This window comes from Gadus chalcogrammus, chromosome 16 (genome assembly GCF_026213295.1).
Source record: "Gadus chalcogrammus isolate NIFS_2021 chromosome 16, NIFS_Gcha_1.0, whole genome shotgun sequence".
In the NCBI taxonomy this organism is placed as follows: Eukaryota; Metazoa; Chordata; class Actinopteri; order Gadiformes; family Gadidae; genus Gadus; species Gadus chalcogrammus.
In genome coordinates this window covers 6,324,493-6,341,660 of record NC_079427.1, presented here as the reverse complement: position 1 = coordinate 6,341,660, position 17,168 = coordinate 6,324,493, and the positions used below count along the sequence as shown (strand labels likewise).

At 47.7% G+C, this 17,168-nt stretch overlaps 2 protein-coding genes across 2 annotated transcripts in view; both read right to left on the bottom strand.

Moving 5' to 3' along the window:
- Positions 1–3,681, bottom strand: part of dhx34 (DEAH (Asp-Glu-Ala-His) box polypeptide 34) — a 10,465-nt gene extending 6,784 nt beyond the window's left edge. Inside the window, exons 1-6 of the mRNA XM_056610539.1 lie at positions 2,663–3,681; positions 2,225–2,536; positions 1,550–1,804; positions 1,008–1,110; positions 642–859; positions 5–179 (exon numbers count right to left, since the gene is read on the bottom strand). Coding sequence (XP_056466514.1) covers positions 5–179; positions 642–859; positions 1,008–1,110; positions 1,550–1,804; positions 2,225–2,536; positions 2,663–3,340 — 1,741 coding nt within the window. The 5' untranslated portion in view covers positions 3,341–3,681. The remainder of the gene's footprint in view (positions 1–4; positions 180–641; positions 860–1,007; positions 1,111–1,549; positions 1,805–2,224; positions 2,537–2,662) is intronic.
- An 858-nt stretch (positions 3,682–4,539) lies between these two features.
- st14a (ST14 transmembrane serine protease matriptase a) lies at positions 4,540–17,067 on the bottom strand. Its single transcript, XM_056610540.1, has 19 exons — positions 16,599–17,067; positions 13,432–13,591; positions 12,860–12,990; positions 12,235–12,305; positions 11,871–12,034; positions 11,708–11,743; positions 11,187–11,436; positions 10,366–10,508; positions 9,848–9,951; positions 9,385–9,497; positions 8,974–9,107; positions 8,356–8,460; positions 7,807–7,917; positions 7,518–7,631; positions 7,197–7,319; positions 6,706–6,889; positions 6,085–6,356; positions 5,805–5,941; positions 4,540–5,608 (listed from the first exon to the last, which is right to left on the bottom strand). Exons 1-19 carry the CDS (start codon positions 16,638–16,640, stop codon positions 5,447–5,449), a joined length of 2,556 nt encoding a protein of 851 aa, XP_056466515.1. The 5' UTR covers positions 16,641–17,067; the 3' UTR covers positions 4,540–5,446.
- Between the last annotated feature and the right edge of the window lie 101 nt (positions 17,068–17,168).

Sequence of the window (17,168 nt, the reverse complement as noted above, 5' to 3'; positions counted from 1 at the left end):
CCACCAATCACAACGTCCACAGGAAGCTGGGCCAGCAGGCTTCCTATAGAGGTGAGCTCCCCTCGGCTGTCTAGCGCCCCCTGCTCCCTCAGGTAGGTCACTGCAGTCTGGATGCTGGAGGGAGGAGGAGGGTCGATGAACACGAAGGACCTCGGGTCCCCCAGTCCCATGCTCTTCATCTGCGAAGAACAGTTACATCAGAGAACCACTGGGTTACACCAAAGAACATCAACCTCCCATCAGAGACCTGTAGTGTACCATCATAGGACCTCAACCTTACATCATATAACCCCAACCCATTCATCAGAGAACCGTAACATTTCATCAAAGAAACTCAACATTTCAAAGAGCCTCAACATTTCATCAAGAACCACTACCTGGTATCAAAGAAACACAACCTGTGTGTGTGTGTGTGTGTGTGTGTGTGTGTGTGTGTGTGTGTGTGTGTGTGTGTGTGTGTGTGTGTGTGTGTGTGTGTGTGTGTGTGTGTGTGTGTGTGTGTGTGTGAGTGACTGACTGACTGACTGACTGACTGACTGACTGACTGACTGACTGACTGACTGACTGACTGACTGACTGACTGACTGAGTGAGTGAGTGACTGAGTGACTGAGTGAGAGAGAGAGAAAGAGCGTAGTTCACCTGGAGCACCAGCGAGTCCAGCGCCACCCGGTGGATCTCCGGGACAGGGTAAGGAGCGAAGGCGTCGTAGTCGGACTCTGCGTAGAGGCGGTAGCAGACCCCGGGGCCTGTGCGCCCGGCTCGGCCCTTCCTCTGCTCAGAGCTGGCCCGGCTGATCCAGAACTCCTGCAGCCGCTGCATCTTGGCTTTGGGGTCGAAGCTCATCTCCTTCACCTTCCCTGAGGAGCCGCAGGAAGGACTGTTTAGATCGTACATCCTTGTCTGGGATGCATCTGCTTGGCTTAATAAACCCAGTCCTGAACGCTGCTGGTCAGCATGAGGAAGACTAACAGTGTTTGGGCTAAGCTTGGAGTGCAACATACGTACCAGAATCCACGACAAAGCGGACGCCATCGATGGTGACCGACGTCTCTGCGATATTTGTGGAAATGATGCATTTTCTCACCCCTGGAGGGGAGATGTCAAACACCTGAAAAAGACAGCAATTAATGTTAGTCCATGGGTGTCAGAATTAGAACACACTACGCCCTGCATGTCCGTCTGTCTGAGAACAACATAATAAATGCTGCATGTCCATATGGTTCAGAACTTCACCATGCATATCCATCTGGAAAACATAAGGCTTAAGGCCTAAGGCTACCTTTCCCATCAGCCATAATTCTCGTTGCCAGGAGCCGCTTCATTTTAAGGAATTCCAGAGAGAGTTCATCTGTTAAGTGCTCTGTAACACATCAGTAGTAGCTACTGCAATAACGATCTTAAGCCTTGACTATTCTGAGCCTCACGTGGGCTGAAATGGTCCGCTCGATGTCAACGTGCTAAACACAGGGACCAGTGGTACGCCTCCGTGTAGGGCCCCGGATATGGCGGCCCCCGGACTGTGGGGGGGGGCCCGGGGTTCTGCTTGCCTTGTCCTGCTGGACCAGGGAGAGGGTGCTGTGCAGCGGCAGGACGATCCAGCGCCGGGTGTGCGTGGCGTACACCTGGCAGGCCTCCTGGATGGTGGAGATCTCGGCCACGCCGCTGAGGAAGAGCAGCAGGTCGCCGCGTTCCTCCGGCGGGTAGCGCTGGTCGATGCCCTGCAGCACGCGCAGGTACGGCCGCGGGTCCAGCTTCTCCAGGCGGGACGCCTGCTCCTCCGGGGGGATGGGCTGGTAGATCACCTGCAGTGGGAGGGGGGGGGGGGGGGGGGTTACACATGTCAGTTGTTTGATGTGTGCAACAGGAATGTTATGGTACATTAGTTTTATTTTTTTGTTTCACTGCACCGCAGTGCACATCCACCAATAGGATGTGCACTTCATGCACATCCTATTTAATATCGATGATATACGTGATACATATTTATACCTAACTTTTGTTTTTTGCGTGTGTATTATCACTACTACAGTGTTTTTGATTCTACATTGATGTGCCTTTGCCATGAGAGTTTAGAATGGTGTTATACTGCACTACATCTGATTATAAAACCCCTAAAGGACTGAATGAATAAATGAATGTAAGACTGAACATCAGAGAACGTGCTGCTAGGTTGGGCTGCTAGGTCATGCTGCTAGGTTGAACATGCTGCTGGGTGTCCTCACCTGAATGGGGAACAGCCTGCCAGGCACCTGCAGCACTGGTGCGCCGGCGAAGTAGTCGGAGAACAGCTTGATGTTGATGGTGGCCGACATGAGGATGAGCCGCAGGTCCGGTCGGCAGGACAACAGGGAGCGCAGCACGCCCAGCAGGAAGTCACAGTGGAGGTGTCTCTCGTGGACCTCGTCTACGATCAGCACCTGGTACTGGGCGAGCCCAGGGTCCTGCTGGATCTGACGCAGTAGAAGACCCTCGGTCAGGAACGACAGCTTGGTGGCCTCCGTCCGCGTCGTCTCAAAACGGATCTGGTACCCCACCTGGAAATATACATCACAGAAGCATTGCATTGTCTGTCCACTTACCTTCTTGTGCATGAGTCAATGATAGTGGTATAATATAAATATACTTTTGATATTAAGACCCTGGTGTTCCCGACAGCTTACCTTTGATCCATATTGGTTGAGACTTTCAAAGCTGACCCTCTTGGCCAGTGAGATGCAGGCGATACGACGGGGCTGGGTGCAGGCAATCTGAGTGAAGCCGGAGGAGAGGAGATACTGGGGTACCTGGGTCGACTTGCCGCAGCCCGTGTCCCCCGCCACCACCACCACGGGGTGCTGCCGCACCAGATCAACGATCCGGTCGCGGTACTGGTAGATGGGCAGATTCTTCTGGTCCTTCCGTAGTTTTGCCAGTTTTGCGAAACTCTGCCTCTGCCTGAAATCCAAGAAGTGTAAATATGCCGAACGACAGTCGGCGATCTGCTCTTGTCCCAACCCGGAGGAGCGGTTTCTGCTGTCAGACCGCCCGAGTCGCTCCTCGACGTCTCCGGTGCACACGGACACGTTGATGCGATACCGCGCGTCATACTCTTTTGGTAGACCCAGATCTACTTTGCCTTCACCCGTTTCACTGCTCTTACTAGGTCCGAGGCCATGCATGTCCTTTTTAGTCCTGAACCTCTGGAAGCGGTCAAAGAAGGCCCAGAAGTCCTTATGTTCTGGAGTCCCCGCCTGGATGTAATCATGCTGGCGAAAGAAGATTTCGTCCAACTGAGCCCGACACTGCGGGTTGTCCCAGTCCCAGCTTCCCCTGCTATCTCTCCTCTTGTCTTTATCCATTTTTTTTCTTACCGGCAATAAGTCCCCTTTGTAACGTTTTGGAGACCTTAATGAGTCACCGTCCAAGAGTGAAATGTTCAGGAGCGCTTAACGTGAGTTGAGTTGGTAAATAACCCAACGTTACTGGATAGAAGGCATCATAATAGTACCCTCCTACATCATACAACATACTGTGGTTATGATAACACTATATTCTCTATATTGCCGCAAATTATGAATAAAATGTCGACCAATGACTTTAAATCCGGTTTATTGTCAACACTTGGCAACGCAATCCCAAACCAGAGCAAACCGAAGCGGCGGAGCAATAACACGTCGGGACCATTTCCGGTCCGGCTCCTTTCAGGTCTCAAATAACAGAGACATGTCTATATGTTCCGTATATAATAAATAATGAATTAATAAAGCGTTTATTCTGACTGTTCTTTTCGGGAGACATAAAGGGCTGCCAAGTTTCACGAAATGTTTGAGTAAAATGAGTAAGAATGCAAAAAATTGTAATCTCACTCTAGATTCCAAACTCACCCCAAAGTCTTACAGAACCATGGGCCTCCCATTCACAGGGCATAGGGTTAGGGAATGATTCAATAAGGCCTTTCTTGTGAAAGAATTATTGTCGCAAGATAAATGACAGTTCCTGTAACAGTTGACTTGGTAGTTGTAGAAAATAAAAATAGCTAGTCACATATGTCTATCAGTAAATTTGAAGTTAGAGAAATTGCTTTAGGGTTTGTAAACTTTCCGATTTTTCTCAATCAGACAAACACAGCAGAAAAACAGCTACACCGTCTCAAATAATTCATTGCAGGTGCACAAATCCTATTCTACAAATCACACATTTAGAAATGTATACGATCACATAATTGCAGTTGATGCAGATGCAGTGAATATGGTGCAAAAATCCATAAAATATAAACAAAATAAGTTGTTGGCACTGCATTTCAAGCAATCCAATTGACTGTGGTTTTCGAGTGATCTGATTGGTTGATTGGGATTCACGGGTCATTTCAGGAGGAAACGGTTGGCTTCTAGTTCTCTGCGACACCAATAATACTCTTGTCCCTCTAGGCATTGGTGTAGTTAGAGCTGGGTTTTGGGTTGGTTAAGCCAATTTGACCTGCCAGCAACCTTTCCCAATCAGAGAACTCGTTATCCAGGGATATGATGAACTAATGCATTCGCACAAAACACATGCCATTGTGAGAAACCTGCATGTAAGATATTTTATTTAAAAACACTATAAAAACAAACACATACACAATACTCATGCTCATATTGCCTTTAGTGCATGATAGGGTCATACAGGTAGAGAAGATAAAAGTTGAAACTATAAGGGGTCTACTCTCCATGTGATTTCATGGCACAACAGAATGTCCAGCTGGTCGGATAGAAAACCTAATTATCCAAAAGCAGTTACACAGAAGCGCTGGAAGTTCCACACTAACGTCTCTCTTTGGCTGATCATTATCCAACATCCAAACAAATAGAAGAACATAAATATCAAACCATAGTCCTGAGCTTCTGTTAAGACATTTAACACACACACACACACACACACACACACACACACACACACACACACACACACACACACACACACACACACACACACACACACACACACACACACACACACACACACACACACACACACACACAGAAGAGAAAACTATTCACATTTTGACCATGCACTGGGATGGAAAAAAAAAAAGTGGTCATCAGTTGTGTAGGGGAAATGAAGTGAAGAATTGTGCTGCAGTTTTCTATTGTTCTTGGCGTAACATTATTCCTAAGGCCTACGATAAGGGACTGTTCACGTGTGGCACGTACCCTATGCCTTTCTGCAGCACAATGTAAAATAAAGGACAGCCAGACAATCAAATAAAAACACAAAAATAAACACTATTTACATCTTAAAAATATTAAAACAAATCTTCATTAGACAAAAAAAAAAAAAAAAAAAAAGAAGGAACAATTTCAGTTCATTGTCCACGGGGGATTTGATAGGTGGCGGTGGAAGACTTCGTCGAGCGATCCAGGTTCGGTTTGGTCTCAAAAGCCTCTCTCTCTCTCTATCTCTGGGTGGGTGATGTCCGTGCTCGTGCGCTACACTCCGGTTTTCTCTTTGATCCAGCCTCTGTACTTGGTGACGCGGGTGTAGATGCCCGGCTTGTTTCTCCGAGCGCAGCCGTCTCCCCAACTCACCACCCCGGCCAGGAACATGCGACCTCCCTTGGAGGGGCTGGAGAGGGGCCCGCCGGAATCCCCCTGGGAGGAACACACACAGACACAAGACGTGTGTGAGCACTATGTATGCTGCCGTGTTAAATACCTGACACACATTACATTTACCCTTAGCAGACGCTTTTGTCTAAAGCGACTTACATGATGAAATTATCTGTTTACCTCCTCCCTGACAAAAGAGAAAAGGACAGACAAAGAAAAGCCGGAAGGCGGGTAGTACCTGACAGGCGTCGACGCCCCCACTCAGGACCCCAGCACACATCATGCGGGAGGTGATCTGATTCGCCATCAGATCGTTACACACAGTCTGGTTGATGATCCGGACCTGGGCCTTCTGGAGCACAGTGGCCACCACGCCTAGGACGGACACGGACACGGACACGGACACACACACACACGTTAATATAGCGCTGCGAAGTTCTGAGAGGAACAATGGCGTCCCGACTATAATTCAGAATATAAAACAATAAAGAGCATGGCTGTGGTGGTCAGCGTCTCACCTCCCTCCCGGGTGGCGCCCCAGCCGGTGATCCACACCGAGTGGCCGGGGGGGAAGACGTGCTGCGCTGCGGGCATGCATATGGGCCGGATGTGGTCGCTGTACGGAACGCTGCTGGACAGCTCCATCAGGGCGATGTCGTTGTCGTAGGTGTACTCGTTGTAGTAGGGGTGGGGGATGATCCGCTTCAAGGTACGGCGCTCCGCCGTCTTCCCCGTCTGCCGCTGGACGTGCAGGCCCAGGTAGGCCTCCCAGGCCCCAGGCTGGGAGAACCTGAGCACACACACACAAACACACCCGAGTGACACCGACGGTAGGTTAGTGGGAGTAAAAGTGTTGAGGAGGCCCAAAGCGCACTGAGCCGTCGGAGGTCTATAATGTGTTCGGATCCAGTAGTCTCAGATACAGCAGTCAGACTACGTTATAGCAGAACTTCTGGGTGTTAATGGCACAGATCCTTGGCTGGAATCCAGAAATTTAAAGAGGCAAGAGTACCGCCTTGTTTTCCTCCCCGTTTCTACTGAGGAAGACTCAATTCCACGAGTGGATGAAGTCGATGGAACATCAACTTGCGAACGATTTTTAAAATGAGTGAAGCATGAAAGACGGTGTGTTCCTTTACCTGCTTTTGCCGCTGTCTTGGACGCAGTGGGCGGCGGTGACCAGCCAGCGCTCGCTGATGATGGAGGCGCCACAGAGGTGGCCGTGATCCTTGGCGTGCAGACTGACCTGCCAGGGGAACTCCCCGGCCACTGCGACCTGGCCGCCCACGATACGGGACGTTTTGAACAGACTCCGCCCACAATCTGCAGACAAACATACTCCGTCAGCCTCTGGAGCTTTGGGTGGTTTACCCATGATGCATTAGCGATGGTTCAGCTTAGGTATTAGGTTAGAGATTGTTAAGCTTAGGTATTTGCTTAGAGATGGTTAAGTTTAGGTTTTAGGTCAGAGGTAGTTTGTAGGGTTGGGGCTAGGGTTAAAGTTAGAAGTGGTCAAGTTGAGGTAGAAGGTTAAAGGCGGTAAAGATGAGGCATCAAGTAAGCGATGGTGAAGTAGTTAAGTATGTAAAATAGTAATACAAGTATTTAAACGCTGAATTTCCACGCATACCGCAGTCTGCTTCATCAGATTTATCTTCACAGTCATCTTGCCCGTCACATTCGGGATTGACCTTGCTGATGCAGAGATTGTTTTTGCACTTGTAGGTCGCATCGGTGCAGGTCATACTCGTAGCTGGGGTCGAGAAAAGAGAGAAAGAAAGATTTCAAGCACTGAATGTGATGAATCTGAACCGTTTGCCTTGACGTTGTTTAGGCTACATTTGTAAAATGAAAGCAAAATGTTTAAATATGATTATTCATTTTAATAAAAAAAATTTTTGTCTTTCAATATTTATTTTAAGCTTTTGAAAAAAGAAAAGAAAAAGCATACATCTGCCACAGTCGAGCTCGTCCGATCCGTCGCCACAGTCGTCTCTTCCATCACATTTCTTCTTCTCCAGAACACATATATCGTTCTGACAGACAAACTCGCCAGCCTTACACCCTGCACAGAACCAGGAGAGAACAGCATGAGAACTGCACCGTTTATGTTCATGTCCATATGTCTGTCTGTCTTAACTACGTGTGTCTGCGTGTGCGTGTGTGGGGTGTGTGTTTGTGTGTGTGCGCATTTGAGTGAATATGTTTGTGTGCATGCGTCTGTGTGTGTGTATGCTCACCACAGCCGAGTTCATCAGTTTTATCTCCACAGTCATCGACCCCGTCACACTGCCAGAACTTGGGCTGGCACAGGCCGTTCTTGCAGGTCAGATGCCGAGTAGCATTGCACACTACAGGAGGGGGGGGGGCAAAGGTTAAGCGGGCAGCATACTTTCAAAGAAGTCCTTTTTTTCCCCCATTCAGGTGAATTGGTTTTATACTTAATACAGTTTTGAGTTGTTCCATCAATTAGTTTGAGCGCCGTCTCAATGGAGACAGGAAATCAGAATTCGGAATGCAGAAATATATAAGTGTTTTGCTTGCTTTACCATTCTATTCCATGCTAACCATACGAGCTATGCTATACTTCTTAAGGCGCGCATGCTCATCCCTCAGCATGTATTACTTCCGGCGTCCATTTCAGTTGTAGTGGTAGTAGTTAAATGGTTGGTGATATGTTCCTCCAAGACCTCATGAATCTATAACCACAAGCCACCTAAAAGGCTCTTTTATTCTCTCATGCGTGGGGCCAGGTTGTTTCGTCACTCTTGATTGGACAGTGTGCTTACCGCAGTTGCGCTCATCGGTCATGTCCCCACAGTCGTTCCAGCCGTCACATTTGAGGTTGAGGTTGATGCAGATCTGGTTCTCACACAGCAACTGTTTAGGACAAGCTGAGGATCCGAGGAGACACAGGCGTCAGAAACGCAGAATGCCAAGTACGCTCAATCTACGGTCAGATACGAGTTTATATTACTGCACCCCGATATCAGGGTTCGGAGCAACCTGCAAAACCAAAAGAGGAGGAAACTCCTTCCTCCTTGAGGAAGAATCACTCCCCCGAGTGGAAAGAGAAAAAAAAACAACAACACATTTTACGTTCTGAGTCGACATCCAAAAGTGGATGTGGACATGTTTTAATAATACGGGATGAATGTGATTTTATGAATAGGATTTCCGTGAGGTGGATCAATTGTGGTACCAGGTGATGTAATATCCTCCACCGAGGTGTGTCTCTCTATACGTGAACTTACGTCAGAGAACCAAGAAGAGCCATGCAACCTTAACAAGTGTGTTTAAACTTCAACATTTAACCTTCAAGATGGCGGCGAACATGTATGCGTGTCTAGTGCTGAGCCACGCTTCAGCGTCAGGACCACTACATTTCCCAGAGTTCTCAGACTTACGGTCCAGCGAGTTGATGGCCTTGTAGGTGACGCTGAAACCTCGGTCCACGTACGAGTGGTCCGAGGAGAAGGTGACTGTGGCCTGGTTGTTCTTCACCGTCTCCACCACATGCCCCGTCTTCTCCCCGCACAGCCTGGTGTGGACAGACACATGAAGTTAACAGACTAACACGACAGAGACGTTAGAAGCGACCCAGGTTCGACCCTCGAACGGCAGTCCTATTCCACAAGTCATTCCCAGCCTCGTTCAGATAACTTTCCTGCCCGTACATAAAAAAACACACATCTCAGAAAACCCAATAAAAAAAATGTAGGGTGGGCATTGAGGACTATGCTGGAGCTCTCTGGCTCTTGAAAACTAACACTAACGCAAACACAAACACACACACATGCACACACGCTGACACCTACTTCTTGGAGTTCACCTCCACATAGTCCTTGTTGCACTTTTTGATGTTTCCCTGGCCCGGCTCATTCAGGAAGAACTGAGTGAACGTCAGCGAGATCCACTTCTCAGAAGGCACCTGGAGGGAGGGGAAGGATCACATTCATCAGCAGTAGATTACAAAGATTGATGGACTAAGACCATTTCATTGATAGACTGCATATAGTATATCATCTTTATTGACAGTCTTCGAGATCCTTATAAGATCTTATTATCTTGGTTTGGTCCTGACTCTTACATGTACCTCTGTTTGGGTTTCATTCTCATTATTGTTATGAGTGTACGACACCTGAATGTCTCTCCATGAATTGATGAAGGTTTCTTTCATCTTATCTTATTATATTCCTTGACCCTTCCCAAACCAGCACTTGGATTAAAGCTTCAGGGGTAAATGTGAAACGGGTAAGCAATGCGTGACCGGCAACTCACCGTGATAGTCCACACGCAGACAGTGTTGGGCGGGTAGTAGTTGGGGAAGTTGGGCGACGTGAACGTTCCTCCTGCAGCGCTAAGTGCCCCGCCACACTTCATCCCTAGACGAAAAAATAAAACAAGGTCACAGGAAGAAGTAGCAGCGCTAGTAAATGGTCAATGGAATGCATTTGTGCAGTTTTTTTCTAACCAGCGGTCACTTGACAATATTGCCTTACATTCACCCATTCATGCACACATTCACACCCTGACGGGTGTAGTAAGTGTGCAAGGCGACAGCCAGCTCGTCGGGAGCAGTAAGTGTTAGGTGCCTTGCTCAGGGACACCTCGACACTTTAGCTAGGAGGAGCCGGGGATCGAACTAGCAACCTTGCGGTTACCAGTCAACCCGCTCTATCTCCTGAGCTACTGGCGCCCTACACCTAGTAGCTCACAGTGTCAGAGGTGGTGGATCTCGGAAGGAGGGAGAGTCTTGGTTCTATAGATGTGTGTGTGAGCGTGTGTAAAGTGTGTACCTGGTCCGTCCTTCAGGACCTGGGACACGTGGGCTCGGATGCCGGGGTATTCCCCCTCGTCGTTGGTCACCAGGGTTACCAGCATGACGTTATGAGAGGACAGGAAGGTGAGCGGGTCACTCGGTGAGTAGTGTCCACAGATCCTGCCGGGGTGGAAACACAAAAGCCACCTCTGTTAAAGATGAAGGTCACGTATAAAATAAGCTTTTATTAAACAGATCAACTCTATTAATCCCAGACTTAAAATTGGACCCAGCAGCAGAATCACAAGATTTTTCTTTGTAAAAGCAAAGGAACGTAAAATAGAAAATATTCTATTCAATATCCTTCTTACTAGAGGAACAACTGAAGTAATAATGGACATCTTGCCAATAGAGGGCGATAGAGACAACATGAACTCTACTACACTGTGATCTCAAGTGAGGTGGCCATATCCCACCCTCACAGGTGGTGGTAGAGAGTAGGCTTAATGATGACGCTTTTTTTTTTTAGCATTGTGATCATTGAATCATACTTCTCAACACTGCAGGACACTGCCACATTTTGGCAACAACATCTAATAAAAAAAATAAAAAAGAAGTATTCTAAAAAGTGTATCTCCCGAGTCCCAATATAGAAGTATTTCATACAGCGTGGGTATTGCAGCTAAATAATAAGCAAGAGAGGAGCTGTGTTAGGGCATATTCCCTTGTATTTGGAGTCCTTCCTAGCCCCTTACAGGCTTACAGGTCGGGGGTGGGAATCTAAAATGTGGCTTGTGAACCTCTTCCAGACCGTAATATAATGGACTCGACCACCCGATTGGGCCTGGGTCCACTCACTCTTCCATGGCGCGGCTCTCAATGGCCACCAGGGAGTCGTAGATCTTGATGAAGTCTTTCTTGCAGGTCTTGTCGGGTTCTTCGGCCTCCAGGTTGAAGGTGTCAAAGTCCAGCTTGACCACGTGGCCGTAGTCTGCCCGCAGCTCCCACTGGACTAAGGTGTTTGGGGGGTAGGGGGCGTTGGGGAAGCCCGGCGACTCGATGGTCCCGATTCGGTTGTCCTTGGCGTGCTGGGCGAACTGGACGTGCCCTGCGGGAGAGCGGCCACACGCAGAAAGACGTTAGCGCTTTGCCGCGGCCCATCATCATGGTCACAACGCCGCCTGGCATGTGATCTAACAGTTAACTCGATGTGTACTGACGGTAGAGGCCGGTCGTTCGACTCCAAGCTCTCAAAAAAAATAAGACACACTGAATGCTTAAAGGGACTTGAGTCAGGTCAAGTCAGGGAGCACTAGAGAGCAGGTAGTGACTCGTCATCTCGACTGGATAAAACCCCGCTTAGAGAGCCGATTACTCACTGTTGAAAGACGACTTCAATAAGCGTCTGTCCATTGCTGTGAGAATGACGACAAACAAACAAAAACCAAACAGTGTCAACAGAACAGTACAAACACGTCATGGTATCTCATGAGCAGACTTCAAATAAATGGTCACACATTCAAATAAAGACGAGAGAGACACCTGAAGACACAACTTCGTCGAAGACCAGAGCGTTGCCGGAGTGCTTCATGGTGCGCTGGTCCTTCTTCACCAGATTGTCCATGTTAGCAATGGCCTGGTCCACGGATGATGCCTGGCCCATGGGCACGTTGAACTCAGACAGGTAGTAGGCAACGATGCCTTCACTGGAGGGAGGGAATGTGTTGTGATACGACGTAGGCGGAGAGTGCGTGACATAAACACAACTATAGATATCTAATGAGCATCACGGACGCAACCACGATTAGCTAGCTTTTGACCACAACTATGCCATTGCTACACTAACAACATCACACCGTGTGGTAACAGAGCAGCCCTGTAAGATCAAGCGGGTCTCATGTCTTACCTGAAGGCCCGAATGGTGGAGCCCACGTAGTACTTGGACAGCTGAGGTTGCCTTAGGTATACGGTCTTTAGCTGGAACAAACAGAAACACATCAGGGATGTTCTGTCGTGACGCTGAAGACAAGGCTTGGTGATACGGTTACTGTATGAGAATAGTAATTTACCAAACACTTTTATCAAAGGTGACTCAATGAATTCAGATACTGGTCATTAATGAGCAGCTAAGGCTTAGGGGCATGTAAGCTCACATACAACGATACACCTCATAAAAGAGTAGATGGGGGTTAGAGGCAACTTGCTTATAAATGCTTCCAGGTAGACTTTGGACATTGGGGATCTAGGCATCATATTAAACAAGATGGCCTTGAGATCGTGTTGATGGTCTGGAAATCATGTTTAACACTCTGAGGGTCCGGACATCATAATAAACACTGATGGTCTGGACATCATGTTTAAAACTCTGAAGGTCTGGATATCATGTTCAACACTCCTTCATACTCCTTCCTACTAAACATGGGCGTCCTGAGATCATATTAAACTATGATATCTGGCTGTAGTCTCGACATCATATTAGACATGGGGGTCTGGAGATCATAATCAACACTACGGAGTTGGCTGGTGCCTACCTGCTCTGTCACCTGCTTGGCCAGGGCCTTGAACTCGCTGCTGTTGGAGTTCTCGTACTTGTCCTCAAACACCTGGTTGGTGATGCGCATGGTCCCGGAGTAAATCTTCCTCTCACGCCGGTCCTGACGGACTGCAGGCCGGCAGACACATGGGGTTAGATAGGAGGGGAACGTTGTCGTGAAGTAACATGCCAGCATTCGCACTAGCGTAAGCGTCACATATACGTGGTTTGTTCTCGTGCTGGGCCCAGATGTTCTTCCTCGGTGCGAGGAAGAGCGACACAGAGATGGGGACTGCTCTAAACTCACCATACCCGCTCGTTCATTCTACACCAATAATGACCCATTCACTTGAATTATTCATCCTATAATAAAGACCATCCATCCTTCCCGTTCCCTTGACCATTTAGTTGGATGCCTTTATTCAAAACAGGGAATTATATTATGGACACGTCGGTATGGGGCAGGTAGTTGTTATGGCGTCTTTCTGAGGGGGGCAAGGTCGACTAGGGGCTTGAACCTGGGACCTTTCAACAGGGTGTGGGCTGTTGGGAGTGAGACCCGCTACTTACAGTGGAAGTGCCAGACCAGCAGGCCGGTCATGAGCGCGAGGACGGCGGCGAACACGACCACGCCGACCACGGCCCCGACGCGCCCGGGAACCTTCTTCTTCTCCAGTTGCTTGTTGTCCGACGCCGGCAGGAACTGCACCGACGTGTCCCAGTCTTTGTCCTGAAGGGGGCGGAGGATAAAGAAGAGGCGGACAACGTGAGCTACATACGAGAACTGCGTTGCCCCCCAGTTGAACCTAATCGGCATCTGCACGTAATATCGTGGCCACAATGAACGCATGTGTGCATCGTGCCACACCAAGTAGTGAGTACTCATAGTTGACTTATTTTGGTTTAAAAATGTTGCCAAACAAATGTCTACATCTCATTAGTCAGCATCTCCTTCAACCCCATATGGACACATGACGCAACCCCAAGTGGAGTCCCGACCCATGGGTGTGGGATTGGGAATGCGGCCCTAAGCTGTGGGTCAGCTGTGGTGTTATTATTTATTTGTACTGTTCTCGGCAGGAAAACTTCGGGAACGGCGAGCCTGCGGGAACAAATAACAACAACCTAACTTTTAGGAACAACAACAGGAACAGGACGCTACTCAAGCGTGTTTGTGCCTGCGCCAGTCTGGAATGTGGTACCAATTCTCAGAGAATTCTGCGATACCCTCAGAAGGAATATATTAATTATCTTGCCTCATATGCTATATGAATTGGATGAGCGTGGGAAAACACTGAGTCTTAGTGAGTATCCTAAAGATACCCTGAAGGGATCATCGGATGTTGTCTGCGACCGGTATACAAATATTCCATGTACAATACAATTAACCATTGAGGAATCGAGACTGCCTTAATGGTTAGGCAATGGTGTGCAAATTGTGGTGCTAAATGCCCTAAGTGTAAAGTGTTAAATAACAACTTTGGCTCCGAGCTTATGGGAGGAATCACAGACTGACAGAGTACAAACCTCTTTGCCGAAGCTGGAAAAGCAGGTGTTCTGCAGACCAGCTCGGATTTGTATTACTTTCCTCAAGACCTAAATAAAAGTCTTGCACTTTATTCTGTGTTTGCCTGATCTCTTTCCCTGTAAGAGTTTAAGTGTTTTAAGTACTTTCCACGACACAATCTAAACAAACATGGCCAACGCTAGACGCTTTCCTTTCTTACCAAAGTCATACATGCTTTGTTCTCCTGTTGATTCAGGGTTTGTGTCACAATCGTATTAAGACGGCAGTAATCAGCTTGTGCTCGAGTGTGTGTGTGTGTGTGTGTGTGTGTGTGTGTGTGTGTGTGTGTGTGTGTGTGTGTGTGTGTGTGTGTGTGTGTGTGTTATGTGCGTGTACGAGTGTGAAGTCGGAGCAGCCACCTCTATGGTTGGAGGCAGGGTGTGGGGTGGGGTGGTGGTGGTTGGTGTGAATACAGCAGGGTTGAATACGTTTCTGTGTGTACGATCCCGTCAAACCTGTTGAAGAGGCAGGCGGCAGCTACACCGGAGTCATAACAAGTTTCTGCTCCACTCAAAAAGATCGAATTTCAATTTTACGACACACACATGCGCGTGTGTGTTGTTTAATTTTAAACGTCTCTAGCCACAGTCAATAAAAAGACAGGACTTATTGCTGTAATGCTGTACCTGTCCTACAAAATACCATTGAACAAATAGCTGCAGCCCACACACACACACACACAGGATAACTGTGCTTGTATAACAGGAGACTAGCTCTAAACATGTACCAATTCACATGCCCTTTTTCTGAGGTCATCGTGGGGACCGCGAATCCCAGGGAGCTAGTTGGCTGTAGAATGGTTGGAATAAATGTCAGAATCCGGAAATTAATGAATGATTGTCATGAATGTCAAGAATTCAAGTCGGAACGTGCTGGATAAATTACAAACAACTGTCTACAGCTGATCCAGATGTTTTCCCACACATGTTTTGACCCGGAGCATACAGAGTGGATGTCCCCTTTAGATACACAAGGATACATTTAGCTAATTCCAACCATGCTACACCCATATACGCAATAATCTTTCCACCCTCTGAATATCAAGTATTTGCAAGTAGTGCCCTACAACTTATTTTCCCTTTGAGGGCTTTATTAATAGAGAGTGAAAACAAAAGGGGTGTCAAATGGCATGCTATTTTTACAAGGTGGGCGTTGAGTTAACACAAGGGGATCCTCTTCATTGGGGCGAGAGAACCTGACATGTCACAACAAGGCCGGGATTCAGAAAGAACCCGTCAAAGCTCTGAGGGACGGGCAAGCTGCCCGACCTGCTCAGAACTAAAGCATTCACTTCACGTGAGTTCAAATGCTAGTTCATTTCACTGTCTCCCGGAAAATAAGAGTTACTCCAGAGGCCTTAATGATCGTACTTCAATACTCTTTGGAATAGTGACAGTCACAGACTTGAATACACTAGTTAGTTAAGTAGTTGTTTATATCATTATTCTGACTTTTTCCCCAATGTTTGGCTTCCAGCAACCATACTGCTCAATGAAGGCTCCAGGATCTTGTTATCTGGGCATCAGGAAGTGGCACTGGGGACATTCATACAGAAATGGAGCCAGGGCAAGGTCTTGAGTGTGGTAGGATCATCATGGGTGTGTTATACTGGTAAGATGTGCTGGAGGTGTTTATTTGAGAAATCGACCCAGCTTTGCGCAATAGAACTCGAGATCAACTGCCATCACACACACACACACACACACACACACACACACACACACACACACACACACACACACACACACACACACACACACACACACACACACACACACACACACACACCTACGTAGTAGTAGTAGCACTACCTGTGTTTCTCAATAATGGTATGCTAATAAATCTACCGTATTTGCCTGAACAAATTATGTGTCATATGTTTCAAATAATATTTATTTCCCAAGCAGTTTTAAGAAGCTTGAAACTTGACTAGGTCAAAAACTGCCAACCATTGAGGACATCAATAATTGCAGGCGTAGGCCTACAGTGGCATTTATATGCAGCCATCCTCCTAGTTCAACTCAATGGGTTGGTTTGGAGCAGCCTCACATTATACCTGTCTGCCCACCATAAAGTCAGTTTTATCCACAATAACAAGCAGAGAACACGTTCTTAGGACGTGCCAATGTTCAATACTGTGAGGGGAATAGTTGCTCTACAAGTCTCCTACCGGCTTGGGGGTATATCTCATCCCGCTGTCCATGTAGTCCATGTTGTGTCCCCTAGAGTCCAAAAGCTGTAGCCCAAAACCTGTAGTCCAACACCTGTAGTCCTTCACCTGTTTGGATTCAAAACAGGCTGGAGTACACCCTACTCCTCCTCTCCTTCTCGCTTCTGTTTGACTTTTGGGTTTCTTCGAAAGTCGTCCGGCAGGCCTTACGACGCCGATCTCCTCCTGACGTTTGAGGTAATTGGAGATCGCGAAACTAAGTCAACACGGATTTGGAGGTCACAGTAAACACCTGTAGAGCTATTAACCTCAAGTAATAATTTAAAAAAATGCAGAAATCGTGCAATCCGTGTTTTCTATCCTGGATATTCCAGAAAGTCGCCCGGACAGAAGAATGTCGCCTACCCGAGTGGGTCAAACAAAATGTTTTCCGGGAGTGCAGGTTTCTGTGGGCGTGGTCAGAACGCCGAAACCTTCATGACGTCAGGTCACCTGCGACAGGTGAATTCAGGTTTTTGAAATGAAAATACATCGATTGGCTATATCGAAATCCCTCGTCTTTAAGTTAAA